This window comes from Anser brachyrhynchus (genome assembly GCF_964034855.1).
Source record: "Anser brachyrhynchus genome assembly, chromosome: 3".
Classification (NCBI taxonomy): Eukaryota; Metazoa; Chordata; class Aves; order Anseriformes; family Anatidae; genus Anser; species Anser brachyrhynchus.
Genome location: NC_137696.1, coordinates 106,587,479 through 106,601,195, shown reverse-complemented (window position 1 = coordinate 106,601,195; position 13,717 = coordinate 106,587,479). Strand labels below are relative to the sequence as shown.

Sequence of the window (13,717 nt, the reverse complement as noted above, 5' to 3'; positions counted from 1 at the left end):
AAAGTAGTATCTCCAAAATCTCCGAAGTAAAGGTCATCAGACAGTTTTTTTGCAAGTATATATGCACATACACACGATATATAGCAGTGTGAAATCTTTCTTGCTTGTCACTTCCTGTATTTTTCATATTCTAGTGCAGAGTTCAGATGATATCAAAAGAAGGTTAAGCCACTGCATCATGGTCATCATTTAGATGTGTAAAACATGTAAACAGTAGCTAAATGCTTTATAATATGTTACCTTCATTAAGGAAACTGTTTCAGCATTTTTCTTTTTATTTGACATATTTTCAGGTATCTGCACTTTAATCAAATAGAAACGTTGGAACCTGAGTCCTTTACCCATCTTCCAAAACTTGAAAGGCTGTAAGTTTGTTTATCTTGGGGTAAGATGCAGAAGAGTCAGCTTGCTTCTTTGTTTGAATAAAATCAAACGTTCAAAATCAGAAAATAATGTTCTTATCATCCTGTAAATTATTTCTAGGCTAAAAATTTTAACTGCTAAGTAGCTTTTGCCAAGAATATCTTTTTGGGCTTACCTTAGCAGAATGACTTTTTTTTTTTGAGTTGCTCATTTGAATGCTTTTGAACTCCATTTTAGTTTTTTAGTTGTTTTATCATTCTATGGCTTCTTTTCTCCCATAAGGGATCAACAAATATACATTAGAAATTAGGTAAAAATTAATAGTCAGTGAATTACTGGGAAAGGTTTTAAAAAAATTGTAAAATTATTTTCTGTGAAAGAACTTTAAGAATAATATAAATGAAATGTGTACAAGTCAAAATCTGAATTATTACATGCATATTTCTGTGTTTTTTAACAGATTTTTGCATAACAACAGAATAGCTCATTTGATTCCTGGAACATTTAGTCACTTAGAATCTATGAAGAGACTGTAAGTAAATTGAACTATTATCAAACTAAAGAAATTTTAAATAATCTAATTATACTGTATCTCATCTTGCAAAGTTTATCTTTCTTGACAAGGCTTTTCATTATGAAAGTGTTTTAAATATTAAATCATTGTTCCTAAACTGTGCTGCAGTTGTTTACTTAAATAGAGTGAGGCCATTGCTTCATATCCTACCATCTTTAGTGACTAATTCCTTTTGTTTGTTTCCTGTCTTCAAATTATTTGTAGACGTATGGTCTTGTTCACTATCAGAACTTTGTTATGTAGACTAAATAATATACAAAACAGCTCCTTCCTTTTTACCCTCTTGTCTATGTCTTACTAGTTGATCCTTGTATTAACTATCCTTTAGTATCTGATTATTTGGATATTTTCTTTTGATTGCTTTTTAAATATATTATATGACATAATATTTATGTTTATATATTTATACAGTACAAATATATAATATATATTTATATATGTATTTATAATATATATTATATATTTATAATATAATATATTGAAAATATATTAGTCAATGTATTAGTCAAAATGATCAAAAAGGTAACTACCCCCAAATATACACTAAAGTCACTTTGTCATGCAACTTTTTTTCCAGTTTATACATAGATATATTTAATGGTACAGATTATCATACTCATTTTTTTTTCCTACAGGGCCTTCCACTAGAAAGCACAGTGTCCCACATAGTAACTAGAAAGAAAGTCAACAGAATTTATGGGTCTTGTTATAGGCTCCTGTTGCAGGAGGTTACTGACTAACTGAACTCAATGAGCAGCTTATTAAGCTTAGCACTTAAATAAAACTGTGGGTCTTTGTCTGAGTTACATTACCAACAAAATGGGAAGTTGTAAAAAAGTCAAGTTAACTGAACTTTTTGCATGAATAAGTATTAAGAAGAAAAAAAAAATGGGGGGAGAATTGTATATGTTCCTTATTTTAAGAAGGTTTGTACAACATCTAAATAAGTTCAGATTTTTTCACTGAATGTGGAGTTAGAAAAGAAATCTTGTTCATATGCTTGCTTGGATGAACACAGTTCTACCCGTGCAATAAAAATTATATGCACTTTTGTAATAAAGACTGCCAGAATGCATACAAGCGAGTGACTACCAACTGCATTTAAGATTGCCTTCTGTCTGTAAATAGTCCGAGCTTGCTAATGGGAGTGGCGGCCACTTCTTGTTTCGTGCAGGCGTTTGGATTCAAACGCTCTTCACTGCGACTGTGAAATCCTGTGGCTGGCAGAGCTGCTGAAGACGTACGCTGAGTCGGGAAATGCCCAGGCAGCCGCTACCTGCGAGTATCCGCGAAGGATCCAGGGACGATCAGTGGCCACGATAACACCAGAGGAACTTAACTGTGGTGGGTTTGCCGCTACGTGCTGACTTCTTTAACGTGTTAAACACACCCAGACTGTATTAGAATTTGTTCTTCTGTTCTCTTTGGTAACACTGACTACTTCTGGTTAATATTGTGTATTTCCAGAACTCTCTCTGTGTTCCTTCCCAGTTTTTTGTCTTCTTTCTACAGAATTGGTCATTTTTACCCCTGAGCCTATATTGAAACAAGTATAGACATGTTTGGAGTTTGTCATTAAGAAACTAAATGTGATTATCCAGAAGAAGTTTATTTTTCCTTTTTATATTTCAGATTTGATTGTCATCTAGGGTCTTTGGTATTATGGTAAAGTTGTTGGTGTCCCTTATCCCCTTTTACATAAGGGAGAAGAAGGAATGAAAACAAATATAATTGCTTCTAATTTCAGAGAATTTATTGTTAAAACTCTTGCTGACTTTGTTAGGTTAGGTCACTGGATTTCTTTTACAATCATCTGTACTTATTGGGAGTGCCCTACACGGGCACTGAAATCCTCTGTCATTGTGGGATTAGTGGACACCCCAGGGCTCGCACCTCTCCTGTTCCGAATCCAAAAAGCAGGTTTTCCACCATGCAATGGGCATTTGCCTCAGAAGATATAAAATAACTAATTGACCTTTTATTTATATGTTGGGTATAATTCTGATCAGGGGAATTATAACCATAAGTGTCTACAAGGTTCTTGGAAAAGATAGTAAAAGGGGATTTGGTGCAAGAATAATTCACATGGCATCCTCCCAGCTCTCTGCACATCTAAGGAGCCTGAATATGGAAACTGCAGGAAGCAAGCTGGACAAATTATTCTGTAGGAGGTAGGTTAGGCAGCGATACTAATCTAGAGGAAGTTATTTTAAATGGCACTTGTGCTTGCTGCTTTAAAGTTTGTTCCTCATAAGCAAATTGAGCCTTTGTTCAAATAAATAAAACAGCTACTTTAGAACCTGATACAAATTTGCACAGTCTATTTCCAGTCTGCTAAAAGTTCCTAGGAAACAATGGAGGTCAGAAAGGCAGCAGTCACTTTTACATAAAGAAAAGTGTGTTTAATCCTGATTAAGCTTATAAATATTTTAACTTAAAACATTTGTGAAAAATATTTTTCTACAAGGTATATAGAAAAAATATTTATTTACCACTCTTTAGTAGTGTTGAAACAAGTAAGGATTCCTTATATATTTTATTTTTGATACAGAGAGGCCAAGAATTACATCAGAGCCTCAGGATGTGGACGTTACCTCAGGGAATACAGTGTACTTCACTTGCAGAGCTGAAGGCAATCCTAAACCAGAAATTATCTGGCTTCGAAACAAGTAAGTTTAAAAGAGGAATAGAGAAGCTTAATGTAAGTATGTTTGTCTGTGTGTGTGTACATTTCTGGGTGCATGGCCATACGCATTACATGCTAACATATGGAATAGTAACAGCAGAAACATATTATAATAAAAAGAAGTATATGGAGTAATAATGGCCCAGATCTGTTTTATTAGTAATTCTAAACTCTTAAGAACTGATGATTTTAGAAAGTCCTAATTTATGACTACATATATATAATACTATTGGTAAGTTTTTCAACTGTAGTTATACATACAAAGTTGCTCACAACTGTAAAACTGTAAATCACTTACGTGTAAGTACCAGAAAATCCAACAAGGACATGTCGCACATGTGGTTTGTGGGCTTAGCTAGTGTTTGCATATGCTGCGTAGGTCTGTTTATATTACATTTTGAGGCAGAGCAATAGCTGCTTTTTTAAAGGGCTCCAGCTGGACAAGAGTTAGATTTCAGAGGCTTCCTTGAACCCCAGCTCCAAAGCAGTAAGCTTTCCTCTGAGTTGCAGCTTCATCCTAGAAAAGGGGATATCAATTGCCCCAAGGCAGGCAAGTGCCTATATCACAGGATTATTCAGGGTAATTCAGGTTAGAGGGGACCTCAGCAGATTTCTAGTGCAGCCTTCTGCTCAAGGCAAGGACAGCTACAGGAACACCCCAGGTTGCTCAGGGCTTTATCATTTGGGTCTTAAAAACCACCAAGGCTGGAGATGGCACAAGTTCATTGGGCAACCTGCTCGAATGTTTCCCCTTGTTGTTTAGGAGGGTAGGGTCTATAAGGGATGTGTGTCTGTTGGGAGCCGATGAGCCAACCTGGCTGCCTGAGCACGCAGATCCCAGCTTGCTCCAGCACAGCCACGCACATCGTAGCTGAACCGGCCACACAGCAGCACGTCATCTCCCCAAAACTGACCTGAATTTACAGTGGGCACATGATTTGTGAGTTTACCACCAGCTTAATCAGACTTTGGCTGGTAATTCTCTTACACAAATGGAGGACTTGATCTGGAAAACAAATTCTTTCACATTATATATTAATAAGGGAACCATTTTAGTTTGTTAGTTACTGATAGAATGGAACAACATAGAGTCCTGTTTCTGTAGCTTTAGGCTGATTTCAGTAAGATCCCTGCGTGAGGCAAGGGTACAGCATTTATGCAGTATGCAAAAAACAGAGCCTTAAACTTGGATGGTGTAATTATTTCATTAAAATTTTCTTTGGCTCATATACTTTTTATAATAAACAAAGAAAACTTATTCGGAATACACATATGAAAGAGTTTTAAAAGGAAATTTGAGTTTGGGGTGTGGGATTATTGATTCTGGCTTGTTTCCTGGCTGCAAGAATGAGAGAAAACTCTTTGCAAGGTAGTTGAATATGGCAAGATTTCAGTCAAAAGACATTAACCTGTTGAGCAATTGTTGAATGCTGAGTAGATCAGCAATCACACAGAATCATAGAATCATTAAGGTTGGAAAAGATCTCCAAGATCATCTGGTCCAACCATACCCCTACCACCAATATTACCCACTAAACCACATCCCTAATCACCAGGTCCAACCTTTCTTTAAACACCCCCAGGGACGGTGACTCCACCACTTCCCTGGGCAACCTGTTCCAATACCTGACTGCTCTTTCTCAGAAGAAATATCTCCTAATTTCCAACCTGAACCTCCCCTGGCACAACTGGAGGCCATTCCCTCTAGTCCTGTCACTAGTTACCTGTGAGAAGAGGCCGACCCCCAGCTCCCCACAACTCCCTTTCAGGTAGTTGTAGAGAGCAATAAGGTCTCCCCTGAGCCTCCTCTTCCCCAGACTAAACAACCCCAGTTCTCTCAGCTGCTCCTCACAGGACCTGTGTCCCAGGCCATTCACCAGCTTTGTAGCCCTTCTCTGGACACGCTCCAGGGCCTCGATGTCTTTCATGTACTAAGGGCCCAAAGCTGAACACAGTACTTGAGGTGCAGCCTCACCAGAGCTGAGTACAGGGGAACGATCACCTCCCTGGTCCTGCTGACTACACTATTCCTGATACAAGCCAGAATGTCGTTGGCCTTCTCGGCTACCTGGGCACACTGCCAGTTCATGTTCAGGCGAGCATCAACCAACACCCCCAGATCCTTTTCCTCTGCACAGCTTTCCAGCCACTCTCCACCAAGCCTGTAGCGTTGCATGGGGTTGTTGTGGCCAAATTGCAGGACCTGGCACTTAGCCACGTTGGACCTCATCCCATTGGCCTCTGCCCATCAAAAAACTCTTCCCTGACCGGGAATCGAACCCGGGCCGCGGCGGTGAGAGCGCCGAATCCTAACCACTAGACCACCAGGGAGGGATGGGGTGTGTAAATAATTGGTCTGCATTTTGTACACAAGGGGTGAGTTCCTCATCCCACTTCTGTGCTTTCTTCATCATGCGCAGGATGAAGTGAGAAACATTTCCTTCAATAAAATGCCCTAAATATACTTACATCGTATCACAGAAATGTTGTACCCATGACATAGCATGATGAGCTAATTTTAATTTACATTTCATGCCAAAGCAAATTACAGTCAGGTTCATAAGTGCTCCTTGAACAATCCAGAGCGAGCTTGGCACCAGGAATTAAAGCAACTAACTCCTCTTCTAGTAGAATGTATTTTGAGTATTGAACTTACTTAGTATACTTCCAGTGGAAACATTTGAAATCAATTTGCCGGATAGAACAGCTTGTATTCTTAAAAGAGAATGAGACCAGGTATTTTGTCTTTTTTTTTTTTTTCCCCATAAGCTTTTACTCATAAAAATATTTTGGCTTTACATTTTGAAGGTGTAGTACTTGCATAAGCAAAATTGATTCATCTTTTGTTTGTCCTCTTCTTCTCTTTAGGAGGAGAAAACTAAAAGTTCTATTTTACTTAACATGGTAAAACTTACTTTTTTCCAAGGTATTTTGGGTAATATATTTAGGTTTTTATTATTTGACAGTTTTCTGTGCTCGTGATTTAAAGGTTTAACTCCAGCAGATTCTTTTCTTCACAGTAATGAGCTCAGTATGAAAGAAGATTCCCGTCTAAACTTGCTAGATGATGGCACCTTAATGATTCAGAATACTCAAGAAACAGACCAGGGCATTTACCAGTGCATGGCAAAAAATGTGGCTGGAGAAGTGAAAACTCAGGAAGTTACTCTTAGATACTTTGGATCACCAGGTAAAAAAAACGAAGTCTGGATTTTGCATTTCTAAAGAGAATTGTTTTCTTAATAAGATTGCTAAAAATAAGATGTATTGCTTCTTGTATCTTCTTGACATTGACAAATTTTGCTTGTATACTCACCACCAGGTAAACTTAAAATGTCATTTCAATTTATACATGCTGTTGGGAAAAAATACTTATCAATTTCTTTCTTTCTGAGCACCCCGTAGCACCTTCTAGCCAGATTGTTTTCTGGGTCTCAGTGTCTATGTCTCTAAACATCAGTAAATGAGGATATGATTAATAATTGTTTTAAAGGGGGGTAAGGAAAAAAAGATTAGGATTAAAGCAAGCAGAGTTTGCACCAAGATTAGAGGTACGTTGCAACAGAGCTATTATAGAAAACCAAAACAACTTGGTTCCCCAAACTATTGCAATGTTCAGCCAAATTAGTGCTCTCAGCTAAAAGTCATATTTAGGCATTGTTCTTTTCTCACAGCCCGGCCAAGTTTTGTGATTCACCCACAAAATACAGAGGTATTAGTTGGAGAGAGTGTTACCTTGGAGTGCAGTGCAACTGGGCACCCTCAGCCGCGAATTACATGGACCAAAGGTGACAGAACCCCTTTACCAAGTGACCCTCGCATCACGATAACTCCCTCAGGAGGACTTTACATACAAAATGTGAAGCAGGAGGACAGCGGCGAGTATACCTGTTTTGCAACTAACAGCATAGATAATATCCATGCAACTGCATACATCATAGTCCAAGGTGAGTATTACTTGCAGTGACATGCTGTAAAACATATTATAAAGAGTATATTACTTCAAGTTGTATGATTGTCTTTCTTTTCTTTTTTTTTTGAATTGCCAGAGCCAAACTAAAACCATAAGGATTTTTTCTTTTAATTACATTATACATCCATAGTAACATTGCTGTATATTTCACCCAGAGTAAGATATTATATACTAATTCTCTGAAAGTTAAATTCCATTGATTATTTACTGAAGTTAACATTTGTGTTTTGAAATGCTTATAGTTTTGTTTGCTGGTATGAATAAAACATGCAATGTCCAGTTTGTGTGGGACTAATTTTTTTCTGTAACAAGTAGCAGTCCTAGAGTTTAGTATTTATGCCAGGAGTACTAGAATGGAGTTTCGAGTATAGATCCGTGGCACCTTTCTCTTATAGACAGCCAAGTGAATGTGGGCACATTTTCTTCTGAGATTCATGGAAACAGTCACTCTACCAGCTGAGGCTTTTCTGCAAAGTGAAAGCCAGAGTACTCCTAATGTATTGTGATCACAATAATTTCGGTATTGCATGTCAGTAGTAAGAATATAAAGTGTTTCAAGGACAATACATCAAAAAACCTTCTCCTATGCATATATGTGGAGAATGTTTCTTCTGCAAACATTTTAATGCTGGAACTTTTATTTGCAAAATGTTATGAGCAATTTAAATTTATTTCTGTTCTAAGATGTTAAGATCTCTGACAAACAGTTCAGGTTGCAAATGCTTTGTCAATGAGTTCAGTTTTTAAAGCTACACAAAATAACTTGTCCATGTGTTTTGTTCATTTATCATTCACCAGTGGATTATTGTGTTTTGAGAGCTGAACAATTTCCTTCTCACACTGATAATGTCACAATGCAGAAACTGTCCTGCACTCCATTCACTGTTTTCCTTCTGAATAAAGACAAACAAAACAGCTAAGGAGGGTTTTGACTGTGTTACATTTTCTTCATATTTTAGCTGAGGAATTTTTGAAAGATAGAAAAAGAAGAAAGAATTTTTAATCTAGGGAACATTCCATGTTAGATTGTTTAGGTCTTACTGTGTATCTTATACAACAATAGATACCAGAGACCTTCACTGACACCAGGGCATAATGTGATGGGGATGTTCCTATTGCATAAGAGACTGCCCCAAATCTCAGCTCTAGATTAAATATAATGTAAAAACACTGGCATCCCGTTTCCCACCTATATGAGCTTTTCACATCATGCAGGAAATTGTATGCAATTTCATACAGTCATATATTTTTCAGTTCTTTTTTTTTTTTTTTTTTACCAGTTTATTTTCTCTTCTGTAGCTCTACCTCAGTTTACTGTCACTCCTCAAGACAAAACGGTGGTTGAGGGACAAACTGTTGACTTCCCTTGTGAAGCACAAGGCTATCCCCAGCCTGTTATTGCCTGGACAAAAGGAGGTAAATTTGTTCTGGACGTACTTTTAATCTGCTAGAATAGATTTTGGAATGACACTTGAATTGAAAGGAAATGCATGTATTTGTTCAGACGCTTCAGTCCTGAAGGAAATGGGGTTCATCTTTTTCTGCTTTAGCTAGAAAAGGCAAAATATCCAGCAGAAGCTAGTTGCCCAAGTGTTCTTCAGTATTCAGTAAAAAGGAGTCACTAAAATGCATGCCTCCATAAAAAATTCCTTCTAATAAAGGTTTAAGAAATGCAAGACAAATCACATGTGCCAATATCTATTACTGACAATTTACTACAGAAATCGAGCTGACCATCACTGATGAGATCTAAAATAAGTTGGGATGTGCCCTCTTCAGAAACCAGAACAGTCCATCCTGGCATCAGTACAAATTCTGTGTACTGTGTTTCTGTCACTTAACGGGGATCGACAGGAACACTGGGATTCACTCTGCTGACTGCTGTATCAGGTTGGGGTTGTAAAGGCATTGAGCCCAATGCAGTGGGAAGAAATACTCTAGCGGATGTTGTATGTAAGTAGGTATGCCAGTTGAATCAAGTGAAGTAGCTCTAGCAGGAAAAGCAACTCCTAAGGAATTCTAAATTTTGGTACATAAAGCAAGTTTTTAACAAACTCTTGATCATTTTGATGCTGATAATGTCCCTGTTTCTCCCTCTGCCAAGGTTGCTCCAATCAAATGAAATGTCCAGAAAGGAAGAACAGGGTACAGACACTGTTGTGCCTTTCATTTCATTTGTATTGTATTGTATTATATTCCATTTTTTCAGAGCTGTATGTATTTTTCTATTAGTTGTCTAGATGGTCTAGGCAGATGAGATGAATTGTGAGTGTCTTTCATACTTAACAATAATAATTAACAGTAATACCTGTTGCCATTCTTCTGGCGCCTTCTTGTTAGGGTGCTTTGTCATGCTCCTTAAATACTTCTGTCTACCACAAAAGGAGAAGGGGAAGAGATCAGGATTATGACTGTGTGCGTACATATATTTGCGTGTTCATATTCTGTGAATTAAAGGTTTCACCAGTTCTTTCTAAGAAACTTTTAAGTGTTTCCAATGTTTTATCAAATTTGAATACTTCCAGATTTCCCTTTTTCTGAAACAAAGAGACTTTGTTCTGCACTGCTGTAAAGAGCAAAATGCTATTGCTCTGTGTTTCAGGAGGCCAGTTGTCTGTTGACAGAAGACATTTAGTTCTATCTTCTGGTACCCTAAGGATTTCCAGGGTAGCCCTGCATGACCAGGGACAGTATGAATGCCAAGCTGTCAACATTATTGGATCTCAACGGATTGTTGTATACCTGACTGTGCAGCCTAGAGGTATGTTCTCCATATTTGATTTATTCTTCTCTTTTTCTAAAATGTAAGAATCAGAATTAATCATTTTTGATGGCACAGTATAGCATATATGTGAATGTGAAGTAGGTTAAATTTATCTTAGTTTAGAAGTAAAAAAGCTTTCGAAGCAGAGCTTAAATAAACCCAGTGCTTGGGTTTTTCTTTAGAACTTTTGCTGAATATTACAGTGATTCTAGGTTGCTGGATTTGCACTATAAGGTGTCTTATTAGCTCTTATAAATTGAGCATGAGGATCAGTGTGCCCAGATAGACTTAGTTCAAAGTCACCTGAAGAACACATAACCTTGCAATTAAGCGTGGACTTTTTTGATAAGAGCTTGTAAGAACAGAACTATATCTTTTGTTATTTAGAAAACTTGTTGTTCGGGGTGTTGCTCATATTTCACATTTCTGATCATTATTTCTGAGCACTTTTTTTTTTTTAAGTTTGTGGGTGTTTTTTAATAAATAACATATGGATACTTATTAGGATTTGAGCAGAGTATCATTTCTTTTGAACAATCTGTATTCTGTGAAACAGGTTTATCTGATCTACTCTTGTTTTTAAAAAATGGAGGTTTGCTTTGTGGATGACTGTATTCCTATGCTTGTGAAAGTATTTTTTCTTGTGAAAATATTGTCTTTTTTTCTGTGTGCATGTTAGACTAATTTCTTATAAGGCTCTATTCTGCTAACTAAATAGTGTTATTAACATAATGATTTAATGTCCAGAAACAAAACAGTTTATTTTACAACACCCGAATGACTTTCACAATGAAATGCCATTGCTTATACCTAAAATAAGCTAACATAGAAAAAAAAAACGAACTACCATTTTTTAATGTTTTTTTCCAAGTAAATTCTAAGTAAGCTACTTCCATGATTAATTAGAATCATATTAATATTTATAATTTAGTTAAGTACTTTGGTGTTTAATTAAATTGAAGGAGATTAAACATTTAATTAAAAGACTTTCTTGGTAGTGACCATATCTAAAACAGTATTTCAGTAAAAGTGTATTGTAGTCTTCCTAAACTTAGACATCTGTCCAAAAAAAAAAATAATTCCATTGATCTTTCTTAGTTAAAAATAATAATGGCAGATTAATTTGTCAAAGTCCAGATTTTGTTCACCTACATAAAATTGCTGACTAAAATTCAACAAAACAAAATGATTTTAAAAAGTTTTATGGGTTTCCAGTTGTGTTAAACTTCACTGAACTTAAGTTTAATAAAATTAGTTTTGTGCAACTCAGATTGCAAAATCCAGTCATCAAAAGACAGTAGATACAAGATTGAAGGCTACATATATGTTCCTGAAATTGGAGCTCTCCATACATTCATTGCAATGGTATTTTTAATTGTGCAACAAGAGAAAATGTTTTCCTCTGGGTTTATAACAAAGGGACTTTTCATCTCAGGAATGTCTAGTCAGTGGTCACTGTGGCTAAGTCTGTATTAATGAATACAGATTAAAGGTTCAGGTCTGTTTGTCCTTAACAAGACATACCTCACATCCTCAGAGTTAGACACTCTTACATCCCAGCACGGACACCTTATTTGAAATTGTCTCTACTCCTTAATAACCATGCTTCATTTGTAAGAGACAGTACAAACTATTTAACACCAAGGCCAGATCTGGTTGGTAGTAGGCTGTGTGGCCAAATGCTTCTTGGTAGAACCATAGCCCCATTTCTCCTCCCTGCAAAGTGCTGATATGTTACAGCAGAAATACAGTTCTAAAGCATCTTCATAATCTTGTACGTGTTTCTCATAATAACATCTGAGTGCTGGATGTTGATCTAGATTTGAAGGAAATTAGGATTAAAAATGCATTAATTTTCTTCACCGTGGAATTAGGTTGTTGTGTACCCTGTGCCCTTAAAAAGCAAAGGTCAGTTGATGTTTAAGGCCCAGGGCTCATTGGTTTCAGATACACAGCAGTTTTGTGAAGGTTTAACACCCCAGCAGATCAGGTTGGGGCAGTTAGAGTTGAGTGAGTTCTGGGAAGTTTTGCTTTTAACCATCTGAGAAATCTCTGTTGTTGCTATTTAAAACTTGAAAGTTTAAAATTTTGGCAGAAATTGATGGGAAATTTCCTATCATTCTGGTGATTTTGTTCAAAGTTACCTATTTACGGATTTTTTTTTCAGAGCTATTAGCTTACAGAACTTAGCGTTTTTGGCAACTACTAGCCTGTTTTGTTAGAAGTTAAGAGCACTTAAAAATGAGCCTGAAGCAGATACTAGAAATAAGCAACACTGTCTTTAAGGCATTGCTATAATCAGGTAAAACTTGCAAACAGAATAGGATTATAGATTAAGAAGTGTTGGGTAACTGAAAGAAATATACAATGATGACCTGTTTTTAGACCATCTTTTGTACAAGTTGTACTTCATACCTTATCAATGTGTCATTTGTTTTTTTAGTGACTCCTGTGTTTGCCAGTGTTCCGAGTGACATGACAGTAGAAGTTGGCACAAATGTGCAGATCCCATGCAGTGCTCAAGGAGAGCCAGAGCCAGTAATTACATGGAATAAGGTAATAGATATTTCTTTGGTTGTTTCATAAAGGCGGTGGCCTCTCCATCTCTTCATAACAAACTGCTTAAAGTGCAAACTAACACAATGATCACTTTGATTCTGAAAACATTACCTTCAGTCTGATCAGCAAGTCAACTGCAATACAGAATATGTATGTACATAGCAAACCTGAATTGTGTGTGTGTGTGTGTGTACGTACACAGACATATATATGGTTATGCAAATTTTTGGAAACATTATACAGGCCAGAATCAGTAATATAGATATTAATAGTCCTATATATTTCAGTGACAGTTCTTTGTTAATATCCAATAAATATTCCCACTTTCAATGACATTATAGCAATAAAAGCATATAGCACCAAAACAATGAGAACTACTATATTGCTGAGTCCTTTTATGCTGTTAGGGCTTCAACTAGGACATGTTTTGGTAACTCTTTGGTAACCCGTCTTTCTGTGTCAACTTTTCTAAGTGTTTCCTCTAACAACTGTACTGCAAATGACAGAAGATTATTAAACATAAAAAAAGTAATTGATAAAAGCAAGAAAAATCAGGCTTTCACTCTGGTTTTGATTTCTGTCAGTGCAACATTTGTAATATTAAACATTTATAAAGGTAGAATTACTGGTGAATTCAAGGGTTTCTACTATTAATCTTCAGTCTTCCTGATTATTTTCAGTTAGTGAGCATTAAAATAAATGTACCTTAATGTATCTTAAATGCATAGTATATGAAGAATTGACACATACGCACTCTGGAGATCTTTTTAATTGACAAATTTTGAGTAAGATAATGCG

General features: G+C 36.5%; 1 protein-coding gene across 2 annotated transcripts in view; it reads left to right on the top strand.

The window, feature by feature from the left end:
- The window catches only part of PXDN (peroxidasin), an 80,721-nt gene that overhangs the window by 39,766 nt on the left and 27,238 nt on the right, over positions 1 to 13,717 (top strand). For both annotated transcript variants that reach the window (XM_080586028.1, XM_080586027.1), the window contains 9 exons: positions 294 to 365; positions 824 to 895; positions 2,112 to 2,281; positions 3,489 to 3,606; positions 6,644 to 6,813; positions 7,298 to 7,570; positions 8,896 to 9,012; positions 10,199 to 10,357; positions 12,804 to 12,916. In XM_080586028.1, the coding sequence (XP_080442154.1) occupies positions 294 to 365; positions 824 to 895; positions 2,112 to 2,281; positions 3,489 to 3,606; positions 6,644 to 6,813; positions 7,298 to 7,570; positions 8,896 to 9,012; positions 10,199 to 10,357; positions 12,804 to 12,916 (1,264 nt within the window). The remainder of the gene's footprint in view (positions 1 to 293; positions 366 to 823; positions 896 to 2,111; positions 2,282 to 3,488; positions 3,607 to 6,643; positions 6,814 to 7,297; positions 7,571 to 8,895; positions 9,013 to 10,198; positions 10,358 to 12,803; positions 12,917 to 13,717) is intronic.